Below are 23,500 nucleotides of genomic sequence, written 5' to 3'. Positions count from 1 at the left end.
GGGCACTGTCATGGTTCAGACCCTATTTAACAGACCTGTCGGATAACTAGTCTGAATATTGCCTTTGAGAGACAGACTGGAATGTCGTCATGTTGTCCTCTGTCCTGCACCCGCGATGGTGAGTTCAAACCAGTACTGGGAATCAATATCAACCGGCATACTGAAAAAAAAACAAAAAACATTAGCAAGATCCATCACAGTGAAATCTTTTGCATTGCCCGGGACTTGGGCCAAACTAGTAGTTTAGATACAGTAGTAGTTAGATACAACTAGTAGTTAGATACAACTGGAGCAGTGTTTACACCTCCTTTTTTTTTTTTTTTTTTACAGCAGAATTGTATTGCACGGAGAGTTAGGGCAGGGAACCACAACACCAGCTTTGTACAACGCATGAAAAACAGGGCCAATTCCTTCCTCAGCCTCTGGGCGGGACATTTGCGTTTAGTTTACAGGGCCTATACTCTGACTTTAGGGGTAACTTGAAGTAGAGTAGCCCCAGTCATGAGCCCCACATCATATTTGGGCATGGCCCACAAATGAGAGGGAATTGCACTCAGTTTTGGGTCTGACATATGCAAATGAAATTCTTCGTTCAGCCTCCACAGGCCGCTTGGCACTTCTCCTCTTCCCACCTTCAAGCGCAAACTGAAGACACACCTCTTCAAGCAGCACCTCTCCCCGTCCCTCCCTACCTCCCTGTGAACCTTAATTGTTGTCTTTCTGTGATTTACTTTTTTGTGTATCGGTATTTTTAGTTTGGCTAGGTAAGCAGTGTTTGGCTAGTTAATTTGGTCACTTTTGCTTTGTTTGTTTATTTGTGTAAAAAAAAAAAAAAAAGGGAAAATTCAAATAGGCCCTGGTCCTTATCGTTGTTGTACAGGTAGCAGTTGAAATCGTACTTCCCTCTAGGGTCTTTCAGCACACTTATCCCTGGTTATGGGTATGCACTTTGTTGTACGTCGCTCTGGATAAGAGTGTCTGCCAAATGCCATTAATGTAATGTAATGTAAATACGTGTGTAAAACCCCACACTAACCCAACGGAATTTAGCGGTATCAGCGTGCTTGTCCTTCTGGTGTTGCTGAAAGAATATTAATAGGGTTAAAAATGAGTGGCCCCTATGCGGAGAGTCTAGATCAGCCAATAAATAATACACGATACAAAGACAGTAGTACCACTCTGCCTTCCACTCTTTACTGGTCTGGGCTGACCAAGAATCTCCACAATAGGGCCAATACATTCACCTTCGTTTATATCAGACTCCATTTGAATAATAATTTAGATTATTTGTCCACATTTGTTGGATGTGTAACACCTATGCGATGTAAAAGGTTAAGGACCAGTATAACTAGGCTCTAAAGGAGCAGTAAGTAAGATACTCAATAAAGAGACCACAACACGAGGGGTGAATTTGAACTGCCGGCTGGGTTTTATTTTGAACTTATTGTCAAGAATTGGCATCAACATACAAACACACACAACACACAAATATTTCCCCAAAATAAAATAAAAAGTGTTCCCTATAAATCTCAAGATAGATTCTTTTAATCCCTAGGGTTTCTCTATTTAAGTTCTCTCTATGAGAGTTTTATCTATGATTTTGAAATCCTAGATTAGGTTCAAATCTATTTAGGTTAAACTCTAAATTTAGGTTCAACAATATTTTTGAATAATTTTAATTATCAAGTTTTAGGCCTATTTTGAATCTAGAAGTGTTTGCTTTAATTCTAACGGTTAGTTTTTTTCTAGACCACAGTCCAGTTGACCATTTAAGAAAAGAAACAAAACACTCTTATCACTGTATTCACAATTCAGTAAGAAAAGAAAATACAACTTAACTGCGAAAGTTCCTATCACAAATCAACCTAAACTAAATCCAGTCTTTGTTTACTGGTATTCAATTGAATGTCCTAATCTGTCTCCATTGCAAACTGCAGAGAGAACATAAACTAAAATGTTCCACCTTTATTCGTCCAGCAGGTGTCTCTATTTCCCCACTATCCGTGGCTTCAGAAAACTAGAGCGAATGTTCCAACCTTAATTCTCCAGTAGCTGTTCCTGTTACCCCACAGTTATAGTTGGGGTGCTGAAGTCTCTATCAATGAAGTCTTGATCCAAACGTGGGTAATCCTATGGGTGGCTCGCCATCTTGAATCCGTAGACAGCAGTAGTACAGCCGTCCAAATCGGTGTGCAACAAGTGCTCAAATCTTCAAAAGCTTAGTAACTTTACTCTTTCACCAGCTAGCCAGCGTTGATATGAACAACGTAGCTAGCCAGCAAAGTAGCCAAGCTAGCTACCTTGCTACGAGGTGGCTCCGAACCCCACAGCCGGTAAACCAGCTATACGATTCTAAACCTCCAAGACCGGCTATTTCTTGGCTGTAATATGTGAGATCTTAACTATAGCAACATTTTCAGCGTTAAACAACCACAATTAGCCGGAACACCAAAAACATCAATAATCGCAGCCCTGTCGTGTTCTCGAACGTATTTATAGTCTAGGTACTTATCTCTTTCAATATATTCGAAGTTAACAACTGTTTTCCAACTGAAATCTCTTCTCTGCCGATCTCTGCTTCCGTTTCAGATTTATTTCTGGGTTTTTTTCTGCAGTCACGTGACTTGGTCGGCATGGTAACCTCCCGATCACTGCCAACACGCGTACAGCTATTTAAAGAGATAATACTCCATTTTAACCATCACTAAGCTACACATCTAATTGACATGACACAAGTCTATCCATTTATGGTTTAAAGGGATAGTTATCTTTTCATTAAAGGTTTATGTCCATTTATTTATCCATTTCTGAGGCTAGTTAACCTAGGTTTATGAAAAATAACCTGGGTTACAGATGTCTTATTTATAATTTTGACTTGATCACTATAAGAATCCTGTACTGAGATTTACTCATCTGAACAGTCCTCTGCTGGTTCCGCCGCATGTCACATCGCGCGTTATGTGCACATCTCACGAACTGACTAGATATCTGCAGTCATTACAGAGGTCGCAGGAATAGCTACTCTTGGGTATATCTGTTTACAGCCTAGGGACCCAAGCAGACCAACATAGCTACGGCTGTGCTCGACATGAATTAACTACCACGCGGAGGCGAGGGATTTACCATCATAGGTCTACGGGTGCTATACGCCGTGATACATTAAGCGTAAATATTCATCCTCCCTAGACCAGTTTGAGGGGGTAACCAAGCATTCCCTGTGTAACATTGAGTGTCAGTAAGCGAAACCACACCGATCAAGTTTTAACAATTTATTTTACCAGGCAGGTTACATACAAAATTACACTCTAGTTCCAAATCAAAATATACATAAAAGCATTACAAAGGAAACTTACAGAGTCTTAAGTCATACCTGGTAATAAAAGCTACATACGGGAGTCTGGCTGCAGACACCCTGTACATAGAAATTACGTGCACGGTGTGCAACGGGAGTCTGATTGCATTCTCCCAGATTTGTTGGTTTGGTCCACTTAAATCCAAAATCAGGCCTTTGATGTTGACCCTAAAAATGGGTCCGCAATGAACCAATGAACCATCTGGTGTTTTATAACCATTTGGAATTTGGAGCCAGGCCTCCCCAGAAAAGAAGATCTGATCAGGGGGGTTGAGGCACATGGCTTTCACTGGGGCAGAGCTCCACACAGTTTCTCCTTGGTTCCTGGTTGGTTATGATGTCCAAAGTTTGCTGTTGCAGAAATGAAACCATTGCACCAGTCGCACTGAAACAATCAGAATAATACCAAACATGAATATTATCTAAACTGACTTTGTCATGAAACATCCGATGCTTTATGCATACTTCCAGGGAAACTGAGGAATGAGGGAGATGTGAGAGGGAGGGAGTAAGGAAGAGGGGGGGGGGGGGGGGGTCGAAGAGAATAATGGGCCCAACAGGTCGTGCTTTCTGAAACCTTCCTGTGCCGTAAAGCACCCTGACGTAACAAGTTTTACAGCTGGAGGCCCGATTAGAAAATGAGACATGGGGGTAGCTTCTCAAGAAAACAGATGCCTGAGTCTTCCCCCACGGGCCCCTGCCCGTATGGGTACGGAGACGGTGGGGGCTAATGGTGCATGCTCCTGGGGTTAAATTACTTTACAGCCACATATTGCCACAGTACCAGAGGAAGCCAGCAAGCGGACCAGCGCACTGAGTGACAATGCCAGATTAGTCATTTCCGCCTTGCACGTGTGAGTCACAAGGCAATGCATGAATTCGGTCAGAGTCTGGAAACTGGTGTGCAGTAAGAGGGAGAATATTTGGTGAGTTCTCCCCTCTTCCCAGTCTGTAGTCCAAACATAATTTAACCCAGGGTCCTGTGTCCCCCCATTTTTTGTTTGAGGCTTTACACAGACACATGGGGTGCGCTTCCCAAAATGATACAAAATGGCTGCCATGTTGAGCTCAATTGTACAGACAATGCAAAAATCTTGTCCTACCAAAAACAATTTAGTACACTTTTGTTTCACCATTCCATTTCTCCTCATTTCAAAATCTCTATCCCTTCCCTACATGCAGTTCTTTTAATTCTCACTGGATTTTCACCAGTGCCTCATTTCGTCCTGTGTCTGAGCAAGGCACTTTGTAATCAAACCACTTTCTTCCTTTCAATACATCCTTTACATCAATCTTCTACACATTCTCAAACCCTCTGCTACATCCTAGTTCCTCCATCACTGGCATATTTACCTGGCCTTAGCTGTACCTGGGCATCGGTCTAGATCCCATGCATAGAAGTACATTTCAAAGTTTTCTACACTGTTAAATCTACTGTGGTGCCTCAGGGTGGATCCTGAGGCCCGTGGGTGGTCAGTAATATTCAGAAAATAATTAATTAAAAAAGAAATTCAGTTTTTTTTTTTTCTTGTCAGGGTATTGCCGATAGCGCCCCCCCTCAGGGCAAGGGTAGGAAAAACGGGAGAAAAATAAGAGGGCCATTCACACAAAAATAACCTAGGTTCTTCCCAGACCGGGGTATTCTTCAGGGCCTCCTTCCTCCTTCCTTCCTGGGCTGCATCAGGGCTGGGAGAAGCACAAAGGGATAGGGTAAGTTTAAGGTGCTTGATTATTCTCATGTGTCCGTCGGTAAAGGTGGGGTCTCCTTTAGGTTCAATCCTCCAGGTCAGTACATCAGACGGTCTTTCCTCTCTCTGCTTCTTCCTTCCTCAGAATAGGCGCCGACTGACCCCGTTTGCAGCCTCGACCGCGCCTTAAATACCTTCCCTGCTCATTAGCGAAAAAGGCTGCAGCTGAGTCAGTACTTTTCCACGGTGCTCACTCACGTGCGCTGTCCGGGGTCCTGGACTGCAGGTAGAGGAATCTCTCTCCAGGGTGCTGATCTCCCCATCACCTCTCCTTCTCATACCATTCCCAATGCGTGGCTTTGGGTGGTTGCGTTGTCCGCGTCCATCCGGGGTTCCACCACATGCAGGAGCAGGGGCGCCACACACCAATTGTTAAACCGTCATTTGTACATTCTACAACCAATCATATCTCTGCCAAGCAGGTTTACCAGACATACAGGAGAGAATATAAATGCATGTTTTAAAATGATAGTAGAACCCTCATTGTTATCCAGAACCAGTAAAGGAATTATAAACTTTTCTGTCATATTACCTCCTCCGGCATCTTGACTGACCATAGTTTTTCCACAAGGTGGAGGCTTTGATCACCACAATTTTGCAGAATGACCAGCCCCCATATTCACAATAAAGTCTAATGCTCGCCTATTTACTTTTAATGATCCGATTGGTAATGAATTTGCAGGCGTTCGATATAGAAGACCTGCAGACTCACCACCCCGTGCATGCGCCCTGTACACCTTCATTGTCCTTGCAATCCAGTTTGGCTGCCAGGATTCGGGAAAACACCAGCCATTCCATCCGGGGCAGCCACCAGGGTTTTGGATCGTGACATTACCCTGGGGAGCCATTTCCCAAAGTCCAGTATCCTTTTGCTGAAGCCAGCGCTTTCCGCAAACCGTCCATGAAGCAGTTAGTCAGCTGGGTTCCGTACGGGGTGAGACTGGCATATTATCCCCAGGTTTCTCCATTCCGTTGTGTGCATCGTATTTTTCTGTAAGTCTCTCAAGAACATCATTAACAGTTTCACCAAACCTTCTCCACCCACCTGACTCGGATCTGCAGGTCCACACACACGATCTGCAACTCTGACAGCTTCCAGAGACCAGTTGCAGGACCGTCAGACCCTGGTCTTCCTGACCCACTCTGGGGTTTGGGCATTCTGTGCAGTTCGCCCGTGGTGGAAATTACCTTTCCTGTGGAATCTGGGCTTGCTGAGGCTGTTGCCTGACTCCGCTATCCGCAGCCCCACTGCTGGAAAGTGGGGGTCTCGCAGTGCTGGAATCTGCTCCTCGGTGGTTGGGTGCTGGGGCAGCCGATAGCAGCTTGCTGATAGTGGTCTGGCTGACATGCAGGGTAATCTAGGTCCAGGTCAATTTTGCATATGCCAGAGAGTTATGCTAAATTTGGATCAAAAGTGCAGCTGAAATGCACAACAGGAGGTAACACTGAATAAAAAATAATAAAAAATGACAAAAAATAAAAATTGGAATACATAAAAAAAAAAAAGATATATATATTTTTTAAATTGCGGACTTATCTCCTTCTTCCCTCTTAGCCTGCTTTTCCTGTCTTAACATTGTTTCTTCTTACAGTAAAAAAATGATAATACACTGGTGTGTGGTTGCCAACCCATACTGTCATGCATTATTTTCATAGGACCCATCAATTCTGGGTCTTGCCTCTTTGAGCTCATGGTTATTACCTCACCCCACTACCAGTCTGTACCTTATTATTAATAATTTTCCTTTTTACTCATTTTAATGAGAATTTTTTTTTTTAACTTAACTTTTTCTTTTCTTTTTTTTTTAATGGTGCACCTAACCTAATCAGAGTCGGTTTCAAAATCCGCGAGGCAATTTCTAAAAGACAAAATCTAAAAGACAATTTGGCTCCAATGTCGACACTTTCACACATTCGTGCACACACACACAGACCCGCTACACAACGCCTCTATCACACTGGCCTGTTTTCAGCTTGCACTCTCATGGACAACAAAACATACCATATTACACAAGGTAATTTACTTTAGAGCTCAGTTCTTTTTTGTACGCATTTACTCATTAAGATCAATCAATTCTAATAGTTAACTATTAACTATTACTTCTATCAGCGCTTGGGACCCAGTCCCAGAGTGTTAGTATTACTACTAATCACTCTCTAACACTCTCAGCACTTGGGACCCAGTCCTTAGAGTGTTAGTGAGAGCATACCGGCTCTCGAGAGCATACCAGCTCTACTGTTCGAATTACTCCCTGAGTGATGGGCCCGTCAGCCCCAAGTCAAATGAGGTGCCTTTTAGTGATTTACCATGGCCTTACCTGAGTGTTCTTTTTTTAGGATCGCGTATTGGTTACCCCACACATAAACGTCTCAGAACTGGACCGGATACCATCATCCTTCCCCACAGGCGATTGCTTACAATCTCTTTGTGGGGTGGGTTTTTCGGTTCAGGGGACTCTGACCCCTGGCAGTGTACACTGTCTGTCCGTGTCACAGACTCCGAGACTGTTCTGTATAGGGAAGAACCACATTAGAGATCCCATCCTCGTCGCCAAACTGCTAGGGAAAAATGCCCTTTTTAACATTTCACAGGTGAGCATCATCTGATGAAACAGATCCCAGTAAAAACAACAATAGCTATACTTGAGTTTAACTTTTGTATTTATTTGCAAAGAAATTACAGGAAGTGAGAAAGCTTAACGGCTTTCTGATTTGCATCACACAGTAAGACTCTTATACACACTTTTCCAGAAGGGAGGGCTTTACCAAAACAAAAAGACATGAAGCTGGCCACGAACATTTATCAGTATTTTGTCTTCTGAATACCCCTTGTTGACCTTGCTGTAAGACCAGAATGTGCTAGCTGAGAAGCAGAGACATTAAGGTCAAAGGATGTCTGTCTGCTGGAGAGAGACAGAGAAAGACTCATAGTAAGCACTTAATTCAGAAAGTGGTCTAATAGTAATAAGGATTATCACTAAAAGGTTATTTGTAATCATGTGATTGTCTTTATGTTAACACACATTGTCAATTAAGAAAATTACCCTTACAAGAGGAATTGGACTTTTTTTAAAGTACCAGCAGGGTATCCCATGTTTATCCTGTGGCCTTGAGGTAAACCACCACAGTTGGTTTATTGCACATGGTAGATATATTGTTCTGACCTGTTTAGCAGTGAAGTTAGCTTCACAGGGTTAAACAGGAGGTGTGTTTGAAGAGGAACTGGACTTTTTTAAAGTACCAGCAGGGTATCCCACATTTATCCTGTGTCCTTGAGTTAAACGACCACAGTAGGTATATTGTACATAGGTGTACTCAGAACCTAGGATAATGGAGTATGCCATTGAGTACATTGCAAAACATTGCAAAGAGGGATCCTATGCCTCTCTGTTAGAAAAATTAGATCCTCTAGTTTGGCTTGAGGAAGCATGTGAACAGCGCAATAGTAAATGCAAAAGTTAAAAAAAAATATACGATATACTAAACATTAGTGAATCATTGAAAATATACTACTAAACATCTGTGAATCATTGAAAATATACTACTAAACATCAGTGAATCATTGAAAATATACTACTAAACATCAGTGAATCATTGAAAATATACTACTAAACATCTGTGAATCATTGAAAATATACTACTAAACATCTGTGAATCATTGAAAATATACTACTAAACATCAGTGAATCATTGAAAATATACTACTAAACATCTGTGAATCATTGAAAATATACTACTAAACATCTGTGAATCATTGAAAATATACTACTAAACATCAGTGAATCATTGAAAATATACTACTAAACATTTGATTATCAATCTATTCTTCTAAGTGAGTAAATGTACTTATTTAGCCTGATGCATTTTTGCAGTCTTTGCTCTCATTTCGACAGTTTACACTGTGGCTTCTTGCGTTTTCATAAGCTTAGCTGTAATTAAATGTTCTAGGTTCATTTGATTTGATAACAAGCAGCATACATGTGATATATTGAGTCTGATTTTGACTTTGTAAGCAATGAATCACAATAAGGACGGAGATCTCTTTTTCCGTGAATTTTCCCTACAGCCCCCATTCATGAAAAGGTTTCAGCTGTCATCACAAAGGAGGGTCAAAAGATGTTGATAGCGAGGCTGAAAAACACAGCAAAAAGTATAACACAGTCAGAAATCTCTCATACAGTTCCAGCCATGACCTATGAGGACATGAATTCAATACTGCAGCAGCTTAAACAAGTTTTAGCTAAGTTTTATCTAAATTCTGCTGCTGCACATAACACAAGCGATATGACTGACAATGCAAACTTCAAACCATAAGGGTACAGAAGGGTTTGGGTGTCAATCAATAATTAAACTATTTGTGGCAATTGTACTGACAATAATGTGAAATAAGGTATTTGTGTATGTAAGAGATACAAATGGGAATGCAAACTGCCTGTAAAAATGTAATGCATAGTTAAGAATGCCATCACTGCTCCACTGTCATATAACCGTACAACACACACACATTGATGTTTGTTATGGCCACACCTGTTTACACAGATAAATGCAGATGAGAAGGGATTTATTCAGAGAATTCACAACTATCTTAATGGGCCCACAGGAATAAAGGGGAACTACCAAGACACACACTGGGACCTGATTTTCAAGGGAGCCACAGCAGCATTAGTCCTGGCGTTACTGGATGTATCGGCTCTGACCTGTGACCTTCAGGTTATAATAAAACAACACAAAAAGGATGCTGAGTACAGGGAAAGGAATGCTGTAATGAATAAAGTCGGAACACAGCAGTATATGTATAGAGTCACCTAGTGCTACTGGGACTCCCCGCCCTTGGTACAGCTCCATTGTGGTTGTTCCTGGTATCCAGTGGTGTCAGACATATCTCCTTAAATCCACTATGTGGTGAGCCTGTGGTCACTTTGATAAGGATGTGTTGTTCCTGAATTAAACCTTTCTCTCTTGTTTGCATACAGGTCAAGGTTTAAGGGGGGATTATGTAGGGAAGAATACATTTCCTGCTTCATTGTTCTTGGATGGTCACCTAACACCTCAATCGTACTGAATGATCAAGGGGGGTTAGGAAGCCCATACTGAATGATCAAAGGGGTTTACTGTCTGCTTTGCTGACAATTACCATTTGGTTTCCTTGGTCACATCATATGTATACAAAATAATGTGTATTTGTCTGCCTGTCACCCAATCAGGGACAAGTACCAAGGGACACAGAAGGGACACAGAAGCCTCTCGGGAGAACTAAACCTGAGCGGAATGGACTTTCTTCTTTACTATTTCCTTGTCTTTTAATGCACCAAAAGACCAACGACTTTTGATGTCTTTGTTTCACTAGTTTAAGTCCTTGATTGAATGATTATTTTGTGTTAATTAGTGTGTTTTAAAAAAAGAAAAAGAATTTTAAAATGTAAAGAAATGTAAAAACCAATAAAACCACATTCATACTATAATTAACTATACTATAACTGACTATTTTTGCGATCTTAATACATTGTTGCTAACCGGAATATCGGACTACTAGTTTTACTTCACAAATTTGTGTATTTATAAACTTATTTAATTCAATATTCAATATTTTTTAAATTATATTGAATTGTGGCATATTCAGTCCTATGAAAGTAAACCGAACACAAACCTATACTTGCTTTCTTTAGTGGTTAGTTCTTAGAGAGTACAGCCCCTGTCTCTCTATTCAACAGAAGTGGAAATGTGACTCATTGTGTGACGTACGTGGATAGACTGCAAGGGCCCGCCCAGGCAGGTACCTGGAGCAGGCACAGTAGTTTGGGGCTGTATCTGTCTCATTACAGACAGAGGGCTGGCTGGGTGGCCATTTTAATCAGGGGGACAGCTACTCTTCTACAGAGAAAAGAAAAATGCATGGGGAATTTCGCTTTAACTTCACGTCAAGAAGTCTGGAAGACTGTGTAATGTAAATTGTATTAGCAATAACCAGTAGGCTCAACTTTCCTTAATCATGACACCCATGTAGTGTGCACACATAAACCTATTCAGTCTAGTTTTACACAAGATAGGAAAGCTTACTTGATCATGTCTGTTCGGGCGGTTATGGAAGGTCTTTGGCTTGTGGTGTTTTCTGCCACTATGGGAACAAACACATTCAAAGAGGAAGTGCTGAGTGCTGAATATGCAAACAAAAAACACAATCGATTGAGGATCAGTTTTTCCGGCCAGTTTATAATTGAGGCGAGGATATGACGAGGAGAAAACGGATTGTAAATCTACAGTCCTTGGATCACTTTGTTAAGCAGGCCTAACATTGTTGGACTCTTGATTAAATTCACAAAGTTGTAAGGGAGAACCCTGCTGAAAAAAACATCTCAAGCTAGGTTTTTGAAACAGATGCTAGCTGGTTGACCAGCCCCATACTCAACATAGTTTGACCATCTCAAGCAAGGTTTTGAAACAGCTGGGAGCTGATCATTTCAACCTGGTATAGCTGGATTTGACACCAGGGAATGGAACCCGATCTCCCTGCAGATTTAATAAAATCCTGGTGGACTTGATTTATCCCTTTCAGTACCAAAGGTGTCATATGGCGCTCTCCGCCTTAAACATTTTTAAAATGACTGCTACACTGTTTTTGGCAGGGCTGAAAACAGTCTCAACCAAAGCCAAAACCCCTTGGGAACCCCACTTCATATTGGGCTTGGGACTGCAAGGGTCTGTGAAACACCACTGCATAAGATATAAATACTCACTATAAACTTCTGTACATCCTGTCGTTGGACAAACGTGAGGAAGGAGATGTCACCTTTATCTTTGCCACTGTCCCAGTCTGTGGTGTACACCTGTTTAATTCCAGCGCCCACTATCACAGGTACACACTCATCACAGGGGCATTTTGTGACAAAGAGCATTGTCTTCTCATCCTCCTTAATCTCAGCACTCCTAGAAACAGAACAAACCAGGGAAGGGAAAAGTACTCCATGAAAAGCAGTCCAACAGGCTTGCTGTTAGGCAACTAAGTTGCAATTCTACAATAAGGATCTGAAATTATGGCCTGGAGGGGCCACAGCACATGCAAGGTTTTATGATTTCCTTTCAATCAGCTGCCAATTTATGGGACAGAAAGAAGGGATGAGGACCTTCAAACAAAATGACTAAATTAGGCACTTAAAGGTACAATAGGTCATTTCAGACTTCTAAAGAGGAATTGCAGCAACAAGCACAACACTGTCTATCAATGCGCTGACGTTGAAATGCCATTGGCTGTGGCAATTAGAACCAATTTTCAACCAATGAGCTTGAATTAGTATATTTGCTATACAATGTTTTGGTACAGATTGCCAGCCCATCAACAGCTTATTTTGAAACCCGAATTTAAGGACTATAAATACAGGCAGAGGGCGAGTCGACATGTCAGTGAGCCTTTTTCAATGATAGGAAGGGATTTACAATGGTAAAATAATGTTTTAACACAAAAATCTTACCTATTGTACCTTTAAGTGCTAAAACACTGCAGGCCACCATGATTTGAGTTGTATACAGTCTGTTCTTGTTTATATTGTGGAATACAGGTTCTAACCTTTTCCACCCCTCTCCTGGCCCCTGCCTGCCCCTGCCTCTGCCCCTACCCCTACTTATGCCCCACTCCGCTCCACACCTGAAGATGAGTACGTTCTGCTCAGCGTGGATGATGTATTTGTACTTCCTTTCCAGAGGGTCCTTCTCATCGCTGCCCATCCAGGGAAACGCTGAACGCACGGACCCCCCTGTATACCCGTTGTAGCCGCACCCCACCAGGTACATGCACCCCGTCCCATCACAGCGACCCTGAAAACACCGCCCCACAGAACACCCTGCGTCACCTTCATGCCCGTTCTTTACCTTCAACACGCCACTTTCAATCCACCGCAGGAACACACGCTGTGGGAGAAAAATATAATGTAGTACAATGGAACCTAGAATATATGTATCCAGATATGTACAATGCATATAGTTAGAAAACTGCTTAAGAGAATAAATTCTGCTTGTGACAGATAACCAGCAAAAATGTAAGGGAGGGGTGAGTGCTCTGCCACAGCTTACGTCACATAGGCATACGTGCAGGAGATAAAGCAGAACACTCTCCCATTGTTGGGTGCACTCATGTGCTTGATTATGATACTAAAAAATGAGGAAGAATCGCACCCAAGGTCGGTTCCTCCTTAACCAGCCTAAGGAGGAAAGACGGATGATAAAGTAAGCTTTGTAGTTGCTGTAGCAGTGTGTTAATTGCCAAACAAATGTTACATGACTTAAAGAGCAGATGTGGGCCCAGGAGTACAACGTGTGATGGAAAAGTACTGAAACACTGTATGAAGATGATTGGCTTTCACCGTAATGTATTCATGTGATAACTTAGGATGTGTAATGATATAAAGCATTCTCCGTGCTTTGTTTTTCTGCAGTATTAATAAAGTTTGTATTATTGTAGCTCTCCTTGCTGTGAAAGAACTGGGTTCTTTTAAACGGGAAAGGTTGCTTGCAAGACGTCTCTCCAGGGACTTGGCGTAGTCGGCAGGGTCTCTAACTCGTTTCTGTCTCAGAAGGGGCTGAGTCTCACCAGCCTGGGACTGGAAAGGCCTTCGGGAGGAGGAAGCGATATGAGATCTGAATACTGAGGAATACTGAGCGGCAACCCCACAGCAACGAGAACGAGACTTGGGCAGACTACACCGGGTGTAGGGCGTGCCTATGTGTTGACGAACGCACCGGTCCGGGACCGGAGATCTCGTAAGACCTTAAGACTCATTTCAGGTTGGTACCTTTCTGTAATTGTTAAAATGGGGAATAGTTGTGGGAAGGAGCTAAATGTGGCCTGTGATAAATTTACAGGACCCCTAAGAATAATGTGGAACCAACTCTCCAGGGAATTTCCCCCACAACACATAACTACCACACAGTGATGAAAGAAAGATAAACTTTCTGGAACGTTATTTACAGATGACCGATGGCTCCGATGACATTGAAAAAAATCACTCACAGACTTTTCTTCAGCCCAGATCACAGCACCAACTCCAATGTTGCGGTCCTCTGTAAAGAGAAGAAAGGTTTTGCCTTAAATCCCTCACAACATCAAGCACCATTGTCAATCATGCCTGTCTACTGGAAGTTGCTCAAATAGAGCTCTTTTCCCTACGGGCAGGGCTGGAAATCATTCAAAATATGATGATTTGGGGTCTGGTTCTTTATTTCTATACCATAATGGCTGCTCCAGGGCTTAACTTCTGGCTCGGTAGCAATATTAAGGAATAATTTTTACATTATGCTTTTGTTGGCCAAACAGACATCTAAACATCTAATCTCGCCACTTCGCCACTTAACATGAGTTAAATTAATTTGCAAGTATCAGTCACATGGCCACCTAACTATATTGCAGGTCATTCCATTGAGAGAAAAAAAAATAATAATCTGAAATGTGGGGGGGTGACTTCTCCAATTTTGCTCAAACTTTCTGTAAATGTTCTTTATATATTCGAAAGAGAACATGCTAAACATTTGCCATGTTAGATTTGTAGTTCTAGACTTCTTAATATCTCACTTGTAAATGGAAATTTGTGGAAGTAGAAGTTTGCATTGATTTCATATTTCATATATAAAGCAGGGAAAAACTTGAAAACCTGTAGCCTAGTCATAGACTAAATACAATTTTGAATGGAGATTCTCCATAGAATACTCAGTTTAGTCCAGGACTAAGATGAGCTGTGTCTGTAAAGCTGGCCAGAAAAAAACATATCCCGGCTTAACACCCATCTGATCTAGAAGACGCAGTCAGGCAAAGGGCCCCGGCCTCACCCGTCCTGTAGGCCAGCAGCTGGGCCTGTATCATGCAGTGTCGGGCGACGTCCTGGGAGAGGCCCTGGGAGTGGTCCTGGGAGAGGTCTTCCACCTGGCCCTTCTCATAGAAGCCGTAGCCCTGCTGGAGGTCGGGGACGCTGGAGGCGACCGACGCCAGCACGTAGATCAGATCATCCATGTGCTTCCGCAGGGTGCTGAAATAGGGCTCCACGCTGAAGTTTTCCAGGCCGATCTTCCTCAGGATGTACTGGTGCTGATCCTCGTCCCTGACAATGAACGCGGTCCTGAGGCGCTCCAGGCTCCGCTGCCGCTGGTTGTCGAACAGGTCCTCCCGGCGCTCGCGGTCCTCCCGGCGCTCGCGGTCCTCCTGGCTCTCGTGGGCCGCCTGGCGCTTGCGGTCCTCCTGGCGCTCGCGGTCCTCCTGGCTCTCGCGGTCCGCCCGGCGCTTGCGGTCCTCCCGGCGCTCGCGGTCCTCCCGGCGCTCGCGGTCCGCCCGGCGCTTGCGGTCCTCCCGGTGCTCGTGGTCCTCCCGGCGCCCGCGGGCCTCCCGGCGCTTGCGGTCCGCCTGGCTCTCGCGGTCCGCCTGGCTCTCGCGGTCCTTCTGGCGCTTGCGGTCCTCCTGGCTCTCGTGGGCCGCCTGGCTCTCGCGGTCCTCCTGGCGCTTGCGGTCCTCCTGGCTCTCGCGGTCCTTCCGGCGCTCGCGGTCCTCCTGGCGCTTGCAGTCCTCCTGGCGCTTGCAGTCCTCCTGGCTCCCGTGGGCCGCCTGGCGCTCGCGGTCCTCCTGGCGCTTGCAGTCCTCCTGGCTCCCGTGGGCCGCCTGGCGCTCGCGGTCCTCCTGGCGCTTGCAGTCCTCCTGGCGCTTGCAGTCCTCCTGGCTCCCGTGGGCCGCCTGGCGCTCGCGGTCCTCCTGGCGCTTGCAGTCCTCCTGGCTCCCGTGGGCCGCCTGGCGCTCGCGGTCCTCCTGGCGCTCGCACTTCGCTATGTGCTTCAGGAAGTCGGAGGCCTTGGAGGTCTTCACAGCAACCTGCTGCATCTTGCTGGCCAGCGGATAGTACACGTGCAGCTGGCTGCTGGGCTTGAGCCGCTCCGCGGCGATGGCATCGAGTATGGCGGGGTGGTTGTCACCAGTGGCAGCGGGTTGCTCGACACCCGCGATGTCCTCGTCGACAGCGGGTTGCTTGACGCCCGCGGGGTCCTCGTCGGCAGCGGAGTCCTTGACGCCGGCGGCGTCGCTAAGCAAAAGGAGGCTGAGCTCGGGGTCGCCGGGCCAGTAGGACACGACGTTCACGCCAGCTAAGGGAGGCGAAAGAGGGGGAGATTTAAAACAACATTTCACCTGGGTTTATTAGGATATAGCTCCTTATAAGGATATAGCACTCCAAAAGGAACACAAAGGAAAAATAAAGGTGGGTCAATTAAATGCATTAAATAAAGACTTGGGGAACTAATCTTTGCTGGTTGGTCAAGTTCTGGAGTTACCTGGAAGTTTAGCTTCCCGTTTTAGACCACAATCTCTGCACAACAAAAGCCCTGGGTTGTTTTTGTTTTACAGGTTTGCTGTTTTACAGGTTTGTTGTTTTACAGGTTTGCTGTAGCATGCTGCCACTGCAGATGACAGCCACGCTGCCTGGCATTGCAAGGTTTGTTACCGTTAACAATCATCTTCATGCAGGTGGAGCAGGGCTTCCTGGAGAAGTAGAGGTCACAGCACTTCAGTCTGGGGCCGTGTCTGATCACTGCCACCTGCCCCACATGCAGCTCAGCACTGGAGCGGTGCAGACCCATCACTTTGCGGCCTTGGACCACGACCAGACCTGTGAATGTACCTTGTGCCTGGTGGAAAAATAACATGTTTAGAACTGGGGCATTAGTTCATTTTTATACTACATTTATGCATCTAGTTGACACATATCAAGAGTGAATTACACAGCTGACACATCTTTAAATGCACAATATTTCCGCACAATGCATTGATGAATGTTTGCACCTCGTCACTGAATCAAAACATTTATAGAAAATTATGAATTCAAAGACAATGGAAATGAAAACAAGCCAAACCTACATTCTGTTCAATTAAGTCCAAACAACCTCTACTGATCAAGAGATGACCGTCTGGAACAAAAACCAGCATGCATAGAGGGTCCCCAGGACCTGGTTTTTGAACCGCCATTCTAGATATTGACAGAAGTTCCGGGTGTCTTGCCGGTTTCATAGTGGTTGGTGTAAAGGTAATTGAATTTGTCGTGGTTTTAGGGGACTGTGTACATACACAACTCACCTGAATATTTTTTCCATCTTGTTTTGTGCATTTTGTTTTGTGCATTTGCATTGCTGTAGACTACAAACCCAGGCCATGAAAGGCATTAGAATGGCAGCAGGACATCAAAAGCTCAATGTAAAATGCCCAACATTACTAATTAAAGTGGCCTCTACCAATTGAAAATGCTTCCAGAAATTAGATATCTGAAATCTTCAAAAATGGAATTATCCCTTTAATAAACACCCCAGACATTTAAAAAAACAATTTTTTTTAAACGAGTTTGAAAGAAAAACCTAATTTAGATGTTCTTAATATTGTTCAAACCAGAGAAATCTTTAATTTACTGTTCTGCACATTTTGATTTGTCTCATGAAGGTTCCCTTTTAAATATGCAAAATGTACACTCAGTGAGCACTTTATTAGGTATTTATTAGACTTATTTGTTTAGACTTCTCCTGCTGTATCCTATCTACTTAGAGTTATGATGCCTTGTGTGTTCAGAGATGGTCTTCTGCATGTCAGAACTGTGTGCAAACAACAATCATTCCAAGGTCAAAATCACTGAGATCAGTTTTTCCCCATTCTGATGGTTGATGTGAACATTAACGTTAACATTAATGTCCATCCATCCATCCATTATCTGCACCCGCTTATCCTGATCAGGGTCGCAGGGGGGCTGGAGCCTATCCCAGCATACATTGGGCGAAAGGCAGGAATACACCCTGGACAGGTCGCCAGTCTATCGCAGGGCACACACACCATTCACTCACACACTCATACCTACGGGCAATTTAGACTCTCCAATCAGCCTAACATGCATGTCTTTGGACTGTGGGAGGAAACCGGAGTACCCGGAGGAAACCCACGCAGACACGGGGAGAACATGCAAACTCCGCACAGAGAGGCCCCGGCCGACGGGGATTCGAACCCAGGACCTCCTTGCTGTGAGGCGGCAGTGCTACCCACTGCACCATCCGTGCCGCCGTTAACATTAATGTGCAGCTGTTAATTTAATCTCCATTAGCCACTTCAAGAACAGTGGCTACCCTTCCTGGAGTCCGCCAACATACAATTATGTTAACACGAAGATTTACTTTACCTGCTCAGCATTTTCCGTTTGGGATTCAGTCCTGGGGAAAAGTTCCATCCAAAGGCTCAGCAGAGTGAAGAGGTTGACTCTGGAAAGTCGAACTTCATGACCTGCAACAGGAAACCATGTCCGGATAAATTATTAAAAAATTATTTAAAAAGCTTCCCAGGGGCCCTGGAGGACGATAGATAACTGCAATAAAAAGGTTAGTAGGGTAGGATACTGTAACAGAATGGAATTCAAAAGTGGATATGGACAGGTCAGAGAGGGGGAGAACAGAGAATTTCCATGAGGGGGAAATTAAAAGACCAGTACCACCGCCACGGCCGGAAGGCCGGGGAGTGTGAGAGAAGGAGAAGGAGGATGAGAGGGCAGCGGGAGTGGCGGTGGTGTCAGGCGTTGTCAGGTGTATCACAGCAATAGAAACAAACTGTTTGCTTTGGGTAAATGTTTACACTTAAACAGCAGTGAGAACAAGAACGAGCACTGAAATGGGGGATGGACATGTCACCTCACAGGACAAAATGACCAGCTGCCCTGGTTCCTTAAGGCAAGTTAAATAAACCCTGATGCCTGACCACTCTCAGAAAAGATTAAAGCAATCAATAAAAGATAATGCTCTTCTCCAGTTACACGTGAGCACTTTGGAAACAAACCGAGAACCCAAAATGTTCGCTGCTGAAAACGTCAACACGCCGGTGGATTCTATACTGCAACATGGACCCATATCAGTTGAAATTGTACTTCCCTCTAGGGTCTTTCAGTGCACTTATCCCTGGTTATAGGTATGCACTTTGTTGTACGTCGCTCTGGATAAGAGCATCTGCCAAATGCCATTAATGTAATGTAAATAAATCAGCGTCATGAAATTTCCATTGACACACTAATTTGAAAAATTCAAATCATCAACGTAAATGCAAGACACACGTATTCCTGTGACGTTGAAAAATTTGTCTGTCTTCATGTCCATGTTATACTTGTATGTATACAGTATTCACATAGGCTATGGTGTCAAAACCCGTGTTACACACACCAAGGCAGCGACCCTCTCTCACCTTTGGAGTCGGTCTGTGGGCCAACGTTGCGACTTTCATCTTGATTCTTCTTATCCTGCGAAGCTTTTGCAGTTGCCATCTTTTTGGGTTGGCACGAGTGGCGACCAGCTATGTCCTCAGGTAGCTGGCACTGCTGCTACGATGCAGTACGCGATATTTATGGCAGCGAATGTGGAGGAACCGGAGAGGCTGGATGAGCCAGAAGTTCCCGAAACAGCGTCATGAAATTTCCATTGACACACTAATTTGAATAATTAAAATCATCAATGTAAATGCAAGACACACGTATTCCTGTGACGTTGAAAAATTTGTCTGTCTTCATGTCCATGTTATACTTGTATGTATACAGTATTCACATAGGCTATGGTGTCAAAACCCGTGTTACACAAACCAAGGCAGCGACCCTCTCTCACCTTTGATGTCGGTCTGTGTGCTTGCATCGCATCTATCGCATTTGCAATCGCAAACGATGCGACTTTCATCTCGATTCCTCTTAACCTGCAAAGTTTCTGTAGTTGCCATCTTTTTGGGTTGGCACAAGTGGCGACCTGCTATGTCCTCAGGTAGCTGGCACTGCTGCTACGATGCAGTATGCAACATTTATGGCAGCGAATGTGGAGGAACCGGAAGTTCCCGAAACCAAAACGATGTCCTAAGCACCGGAACTCTCGATTTGGCAAAACGCTATAATCGTACAGTATGGCCCTTAGACGGCACCTCAGGAAAACGACCGTCCGTTGATGGACCTCAGACGACGTCTGCTCATCACATGAATGCACTCAATACACTCAACCACTTCCCTACACATGCTCCTGTTATTACGCTGTCACTCAAAGGCCTTCCTTCATCAGAACATCCTGAATCCCAATGTTCAAATGAAGATTGTCCTGCCTTATTGAGGACAATACAAATAATTAATAATAAACTCAAGATTCCTCTTTAGTTTAGTGGACAAATTAACCAAGAGACAATCACAAACCAAATCCAGAATTCCCTCTATTGATAGAGCGGTGATGATTTTATGACTTTTTTTGAGGCAAAGATTGAAAAGATTAGAGAGGAAACAAAGGATCTTTTTAACTTCTTTTGGTCACATGCCCTATGCTGAGGAGGCCAGGTCTCAACATTCAGAGCAGTTTTCATCCTTTGTTCCTGTAATCTGGTCACAAGTATACCAAGAATTAACCATGAGCAAGGAGAAGTTTGGAAGTATCAAAATACAATTTATTAAACATTGATTTCATTACGGAATGTTTGAGAGCACAATAAAACTTCCCCACAGTTAACAAGGACTAACCCCAAACTTAAAACAATTCTTTTACGCTTTTGAGGCAGAGCAAGGGGTTAAACACACCGTCGGTCAGAAACACCCCACACATAAAGGATCATCAGGTGCAAACAAAGAACCAAGTTCAAATATTCACACAATGTGGCACTGCAAACATTAGCCCTGCTCTTCCTCCCAACATACATATATCCGGTTCTGGGTTAGCCTGGCAAACAATCGGTAAGGTTTTGACAAACAAAACAAACAAACAAATATACAAAGCTGCTCACCAGCGCCGCCACAGGCCAGAGTGCTAAGTGAACACTGGCTGATCAACTAATCAGCATTATCATGGGCGCTGGCTAGCAAAAAGGATTAAACACTCGGAAACAAAATCAAACAAAAGAAACATGAAAAAGAACACCAGAGGAACAGCGATTGCCACACACTTCCACTCTGCTGTTGTCCTCTCAATGAAAAACATCCCCAGCAGTCTCTATGACAGATAAAGACATCAATCACCAACATTGTTTAAAAGGTTTACATGAACATAATAAATCCACATCGCCTGTGGTCGTTGCAAACAAATACATACCCCCAGGAAACAGTACCCGCTCATACCTCCATACCAGGAGAACAATCAGCAGCTTCCTTCCACTGGCTGCACACACACCTTGTAAGAAGCATGGGACAGGTGCTGAAAATCAGCGGCCTTCATTAATCATTCCCTTCCCCATCACATATAGGGAGGAACCCGTTTCAAACATGACCCATCTAGTGGCTAGTTAGTGTAACTTCCTAACTCAGCACCCCACTGCCACATTCCTTTAGAATTAGATGATTGGATATGTACCAAAATAATGGCTGGAGTTCAGCCATTTTGTCTAAGACATTAGAGAAATCTGTACTACACCAGCTCTGTTTATTTCTACATGAGAATAGTGTCTATGAACTCTTCAAGTCTTGATTAGAACACACCACATAAGATCCGCACAGCCGTTGGACCCTTGAGCAAGGTCCTTAACCCTGCACTGCTCCAGGGGAGGATTGTCTCCTGCTTAGTCTACTCAACTGTACGTCGCTCTGGATAAGAGCGTCTGCCAAATGCCAATAATGTAATGTAATGTAAATTAATATTCACTTCTAATATACTTTTCTAATATACAGACATACTAAACATTTGATTAATTATTCTCTTCTAAGGGAATAAATGTACGTAGCATTCTTTGCTCTCATTTCAACAGTTTTCACTGTGGTTTCTTGCGTTTTCATAAGCTCAGCTATAATTAATGTTCTAGGTCAAATAGATACGCTTCTGGCATAAAACATTGAGAGTCCCGGAGAAATCAGCTGTACAGTCATATCTTGCTCTGCCCGTGTCCTTGACAGTTTGGTCTACACAGTTCAAGTCGGGCCCCCCCTGCCAGCTGGCTGGGCTCACTGTGTAATCCTAGCACAATTTAGCAGTTAATCAGTTTGAAACTATACAGGGTACATATCATACTTTAATACAGATATATTGATAAACTTTTAGCACACATCGTCGAGTTTTGGAGGAACCAGCCTGCTCACTAAGGCGGAGTCTGATTTTGACTTGTGATTTGTTTATCATGCTTTTAGGAGGGAGATCTTTTGTTCTGTGAATTTTCCCCTACAGGGGCACTGTCATGGTTCAGATCCTATTTAACAGACCTGTCGGATAACTAGTCTGAATATTGCCTTTGAGAGACAGACTGGAATGTCGTCATGTTGTCCTCTGTCCTGCACCCGCGATGGTGAGTTCAAACCAGTACTGGGAATCAATATCAACCGGCATACTGAAAAAAAAAAAAAAAACATTAGCAAGATCCATCACAGTGAAATCTTTTGCATTGCCCAGGACTTGGGCCAAACTAGTAGTTTAGGTTAGATACAACTGGAGCAGTGTTTACACCTCCTTGGCCCACAAATGAGAAGGAATTGCACTCAGTTTTGGGTCTGACATATGCAAATGAAATTCTTCGTTCAGCCTCCACAGGCCGCTTGGCACTTCCCCTCTTCCCAAGCGCAAACTGAAGACGCACCTCTTCAAGCAGCACCTCTCCCCGTCCCTCCCTACCTCCCTGTGAACCTTAATCGTCGTCTTTCTGTGATTTACTTTTTTGTGTATCGGTATTTTTAGTTTGGCTAGGTAAGCAGAGTTTGGCTAGTTAAGTTTGGTCACTTTTGCTTTGTTTGTTTATTTGTGTAAAAAAAAAAAAAAGAGAAAATTCAAATAGGCCCTGGTCCTTATCTTTGTTGTACAGGTAGCAGTTGAAATCATACTTCCCTCTAGGGTCTTTCAGCACACTTATCCCTGGTTATGGTTATGCACTTTGTTGTACGTCGCTCTGGATAAGAGCGTCTGCCAAATGCCATTAATGTAATGTAATGTAAATACGTGTGTAAAACCCCACTTAACCCAACGACGGAATTTAGCGAGGGCTAAAGGTATCAGCGTGCTTGTCCTTCTGGTGTTGCAGAAAGAATATTAATAGGGTTAAAAATGAGTGGCCCCTATGCGGAGAGTCTAGATCAGCCAATAAATAAACCACAATACAAAGACAGTAGTACCACTCTGCCTTCCACTCTTTACTGGTCTGGGCTGACCAAGAATCTCCACAATAGGGCCAATACATTCACCTTTGTTTATCTGACTCCATTTTAATAATAATTTAGATTAGTTGTCCACATTGGTGGATGTGTAACACCTATGCTATGTAAAAGGTTAAGGACCAGTATAACTAGGCTCTAAAGGAGCAGTAAGTAAGATACTCAATAAAGAGACCACAATACGAGGGGTGAATTTGAACTGCCAGCTGGTTTTTATTTTGAACTTATTGTCAAGAATTGGCATCAACATACAAATACACACAACACACAAATATTTCCCC

The 23,500-nt window shown here is 43.7% G+C and overlaps 1 protein-coding gene across 4 annotated transcripts in view; it reads right to left on the bottom strand.

The window, feature by feature from the left end:
- The window catches only part of LOC133134888 (cytidine and dCMP deaminase domain-containing protein 1-like), a 64,048-nt gene extending 44,633 nt beyond the window's left edge, over window positions 1–19,415 (bottom strand). For 2 of the 4 annotated variants that reach the window (XM_061251454.1, XM_061251457.1), the window contains exons 1-2: window positions 19,322–19,415; window positions 18,276–18,376 (exon numbers count right to left, since the gene is read on the bottom strand). In XM_061251454.1, coding sequence (XP_061107438.1) covers window positions 18,276–18,376; window positions 19,322–19,400 — 180 coding nt within the window. In that variant the 5' untranslated portion in view covers window positions 19,401–19,415. The remainder of the gene's footprint in view (window positions 1–18,275; window positions 18,377–19,321) is intronic. The other 2 variants (XM_061251455.1, XM_061251458.1) reach the window with 1 other exon arrangement.
- Between the last annotated feature and the right edge of the window lie 4,085 nt (window positions 19,416–23,500).

This window comes from Conger conger, chromosome 8 (genome assembly GCF_963514075.1).
Source record: "Conger conger chromosome 8, fConCon1.1, whole genome shotgun sequence".
Lineage (NCBI taxonomy): Eukaryota > Metazoa > Chordata > Actinopteri > Anguilliformes > Congridae > Conger > Conger conger.
Note: the sequence above shows the minus strand (reverse complement) of the source record. Positions and strands in the feature narration are given on the sequence as shown.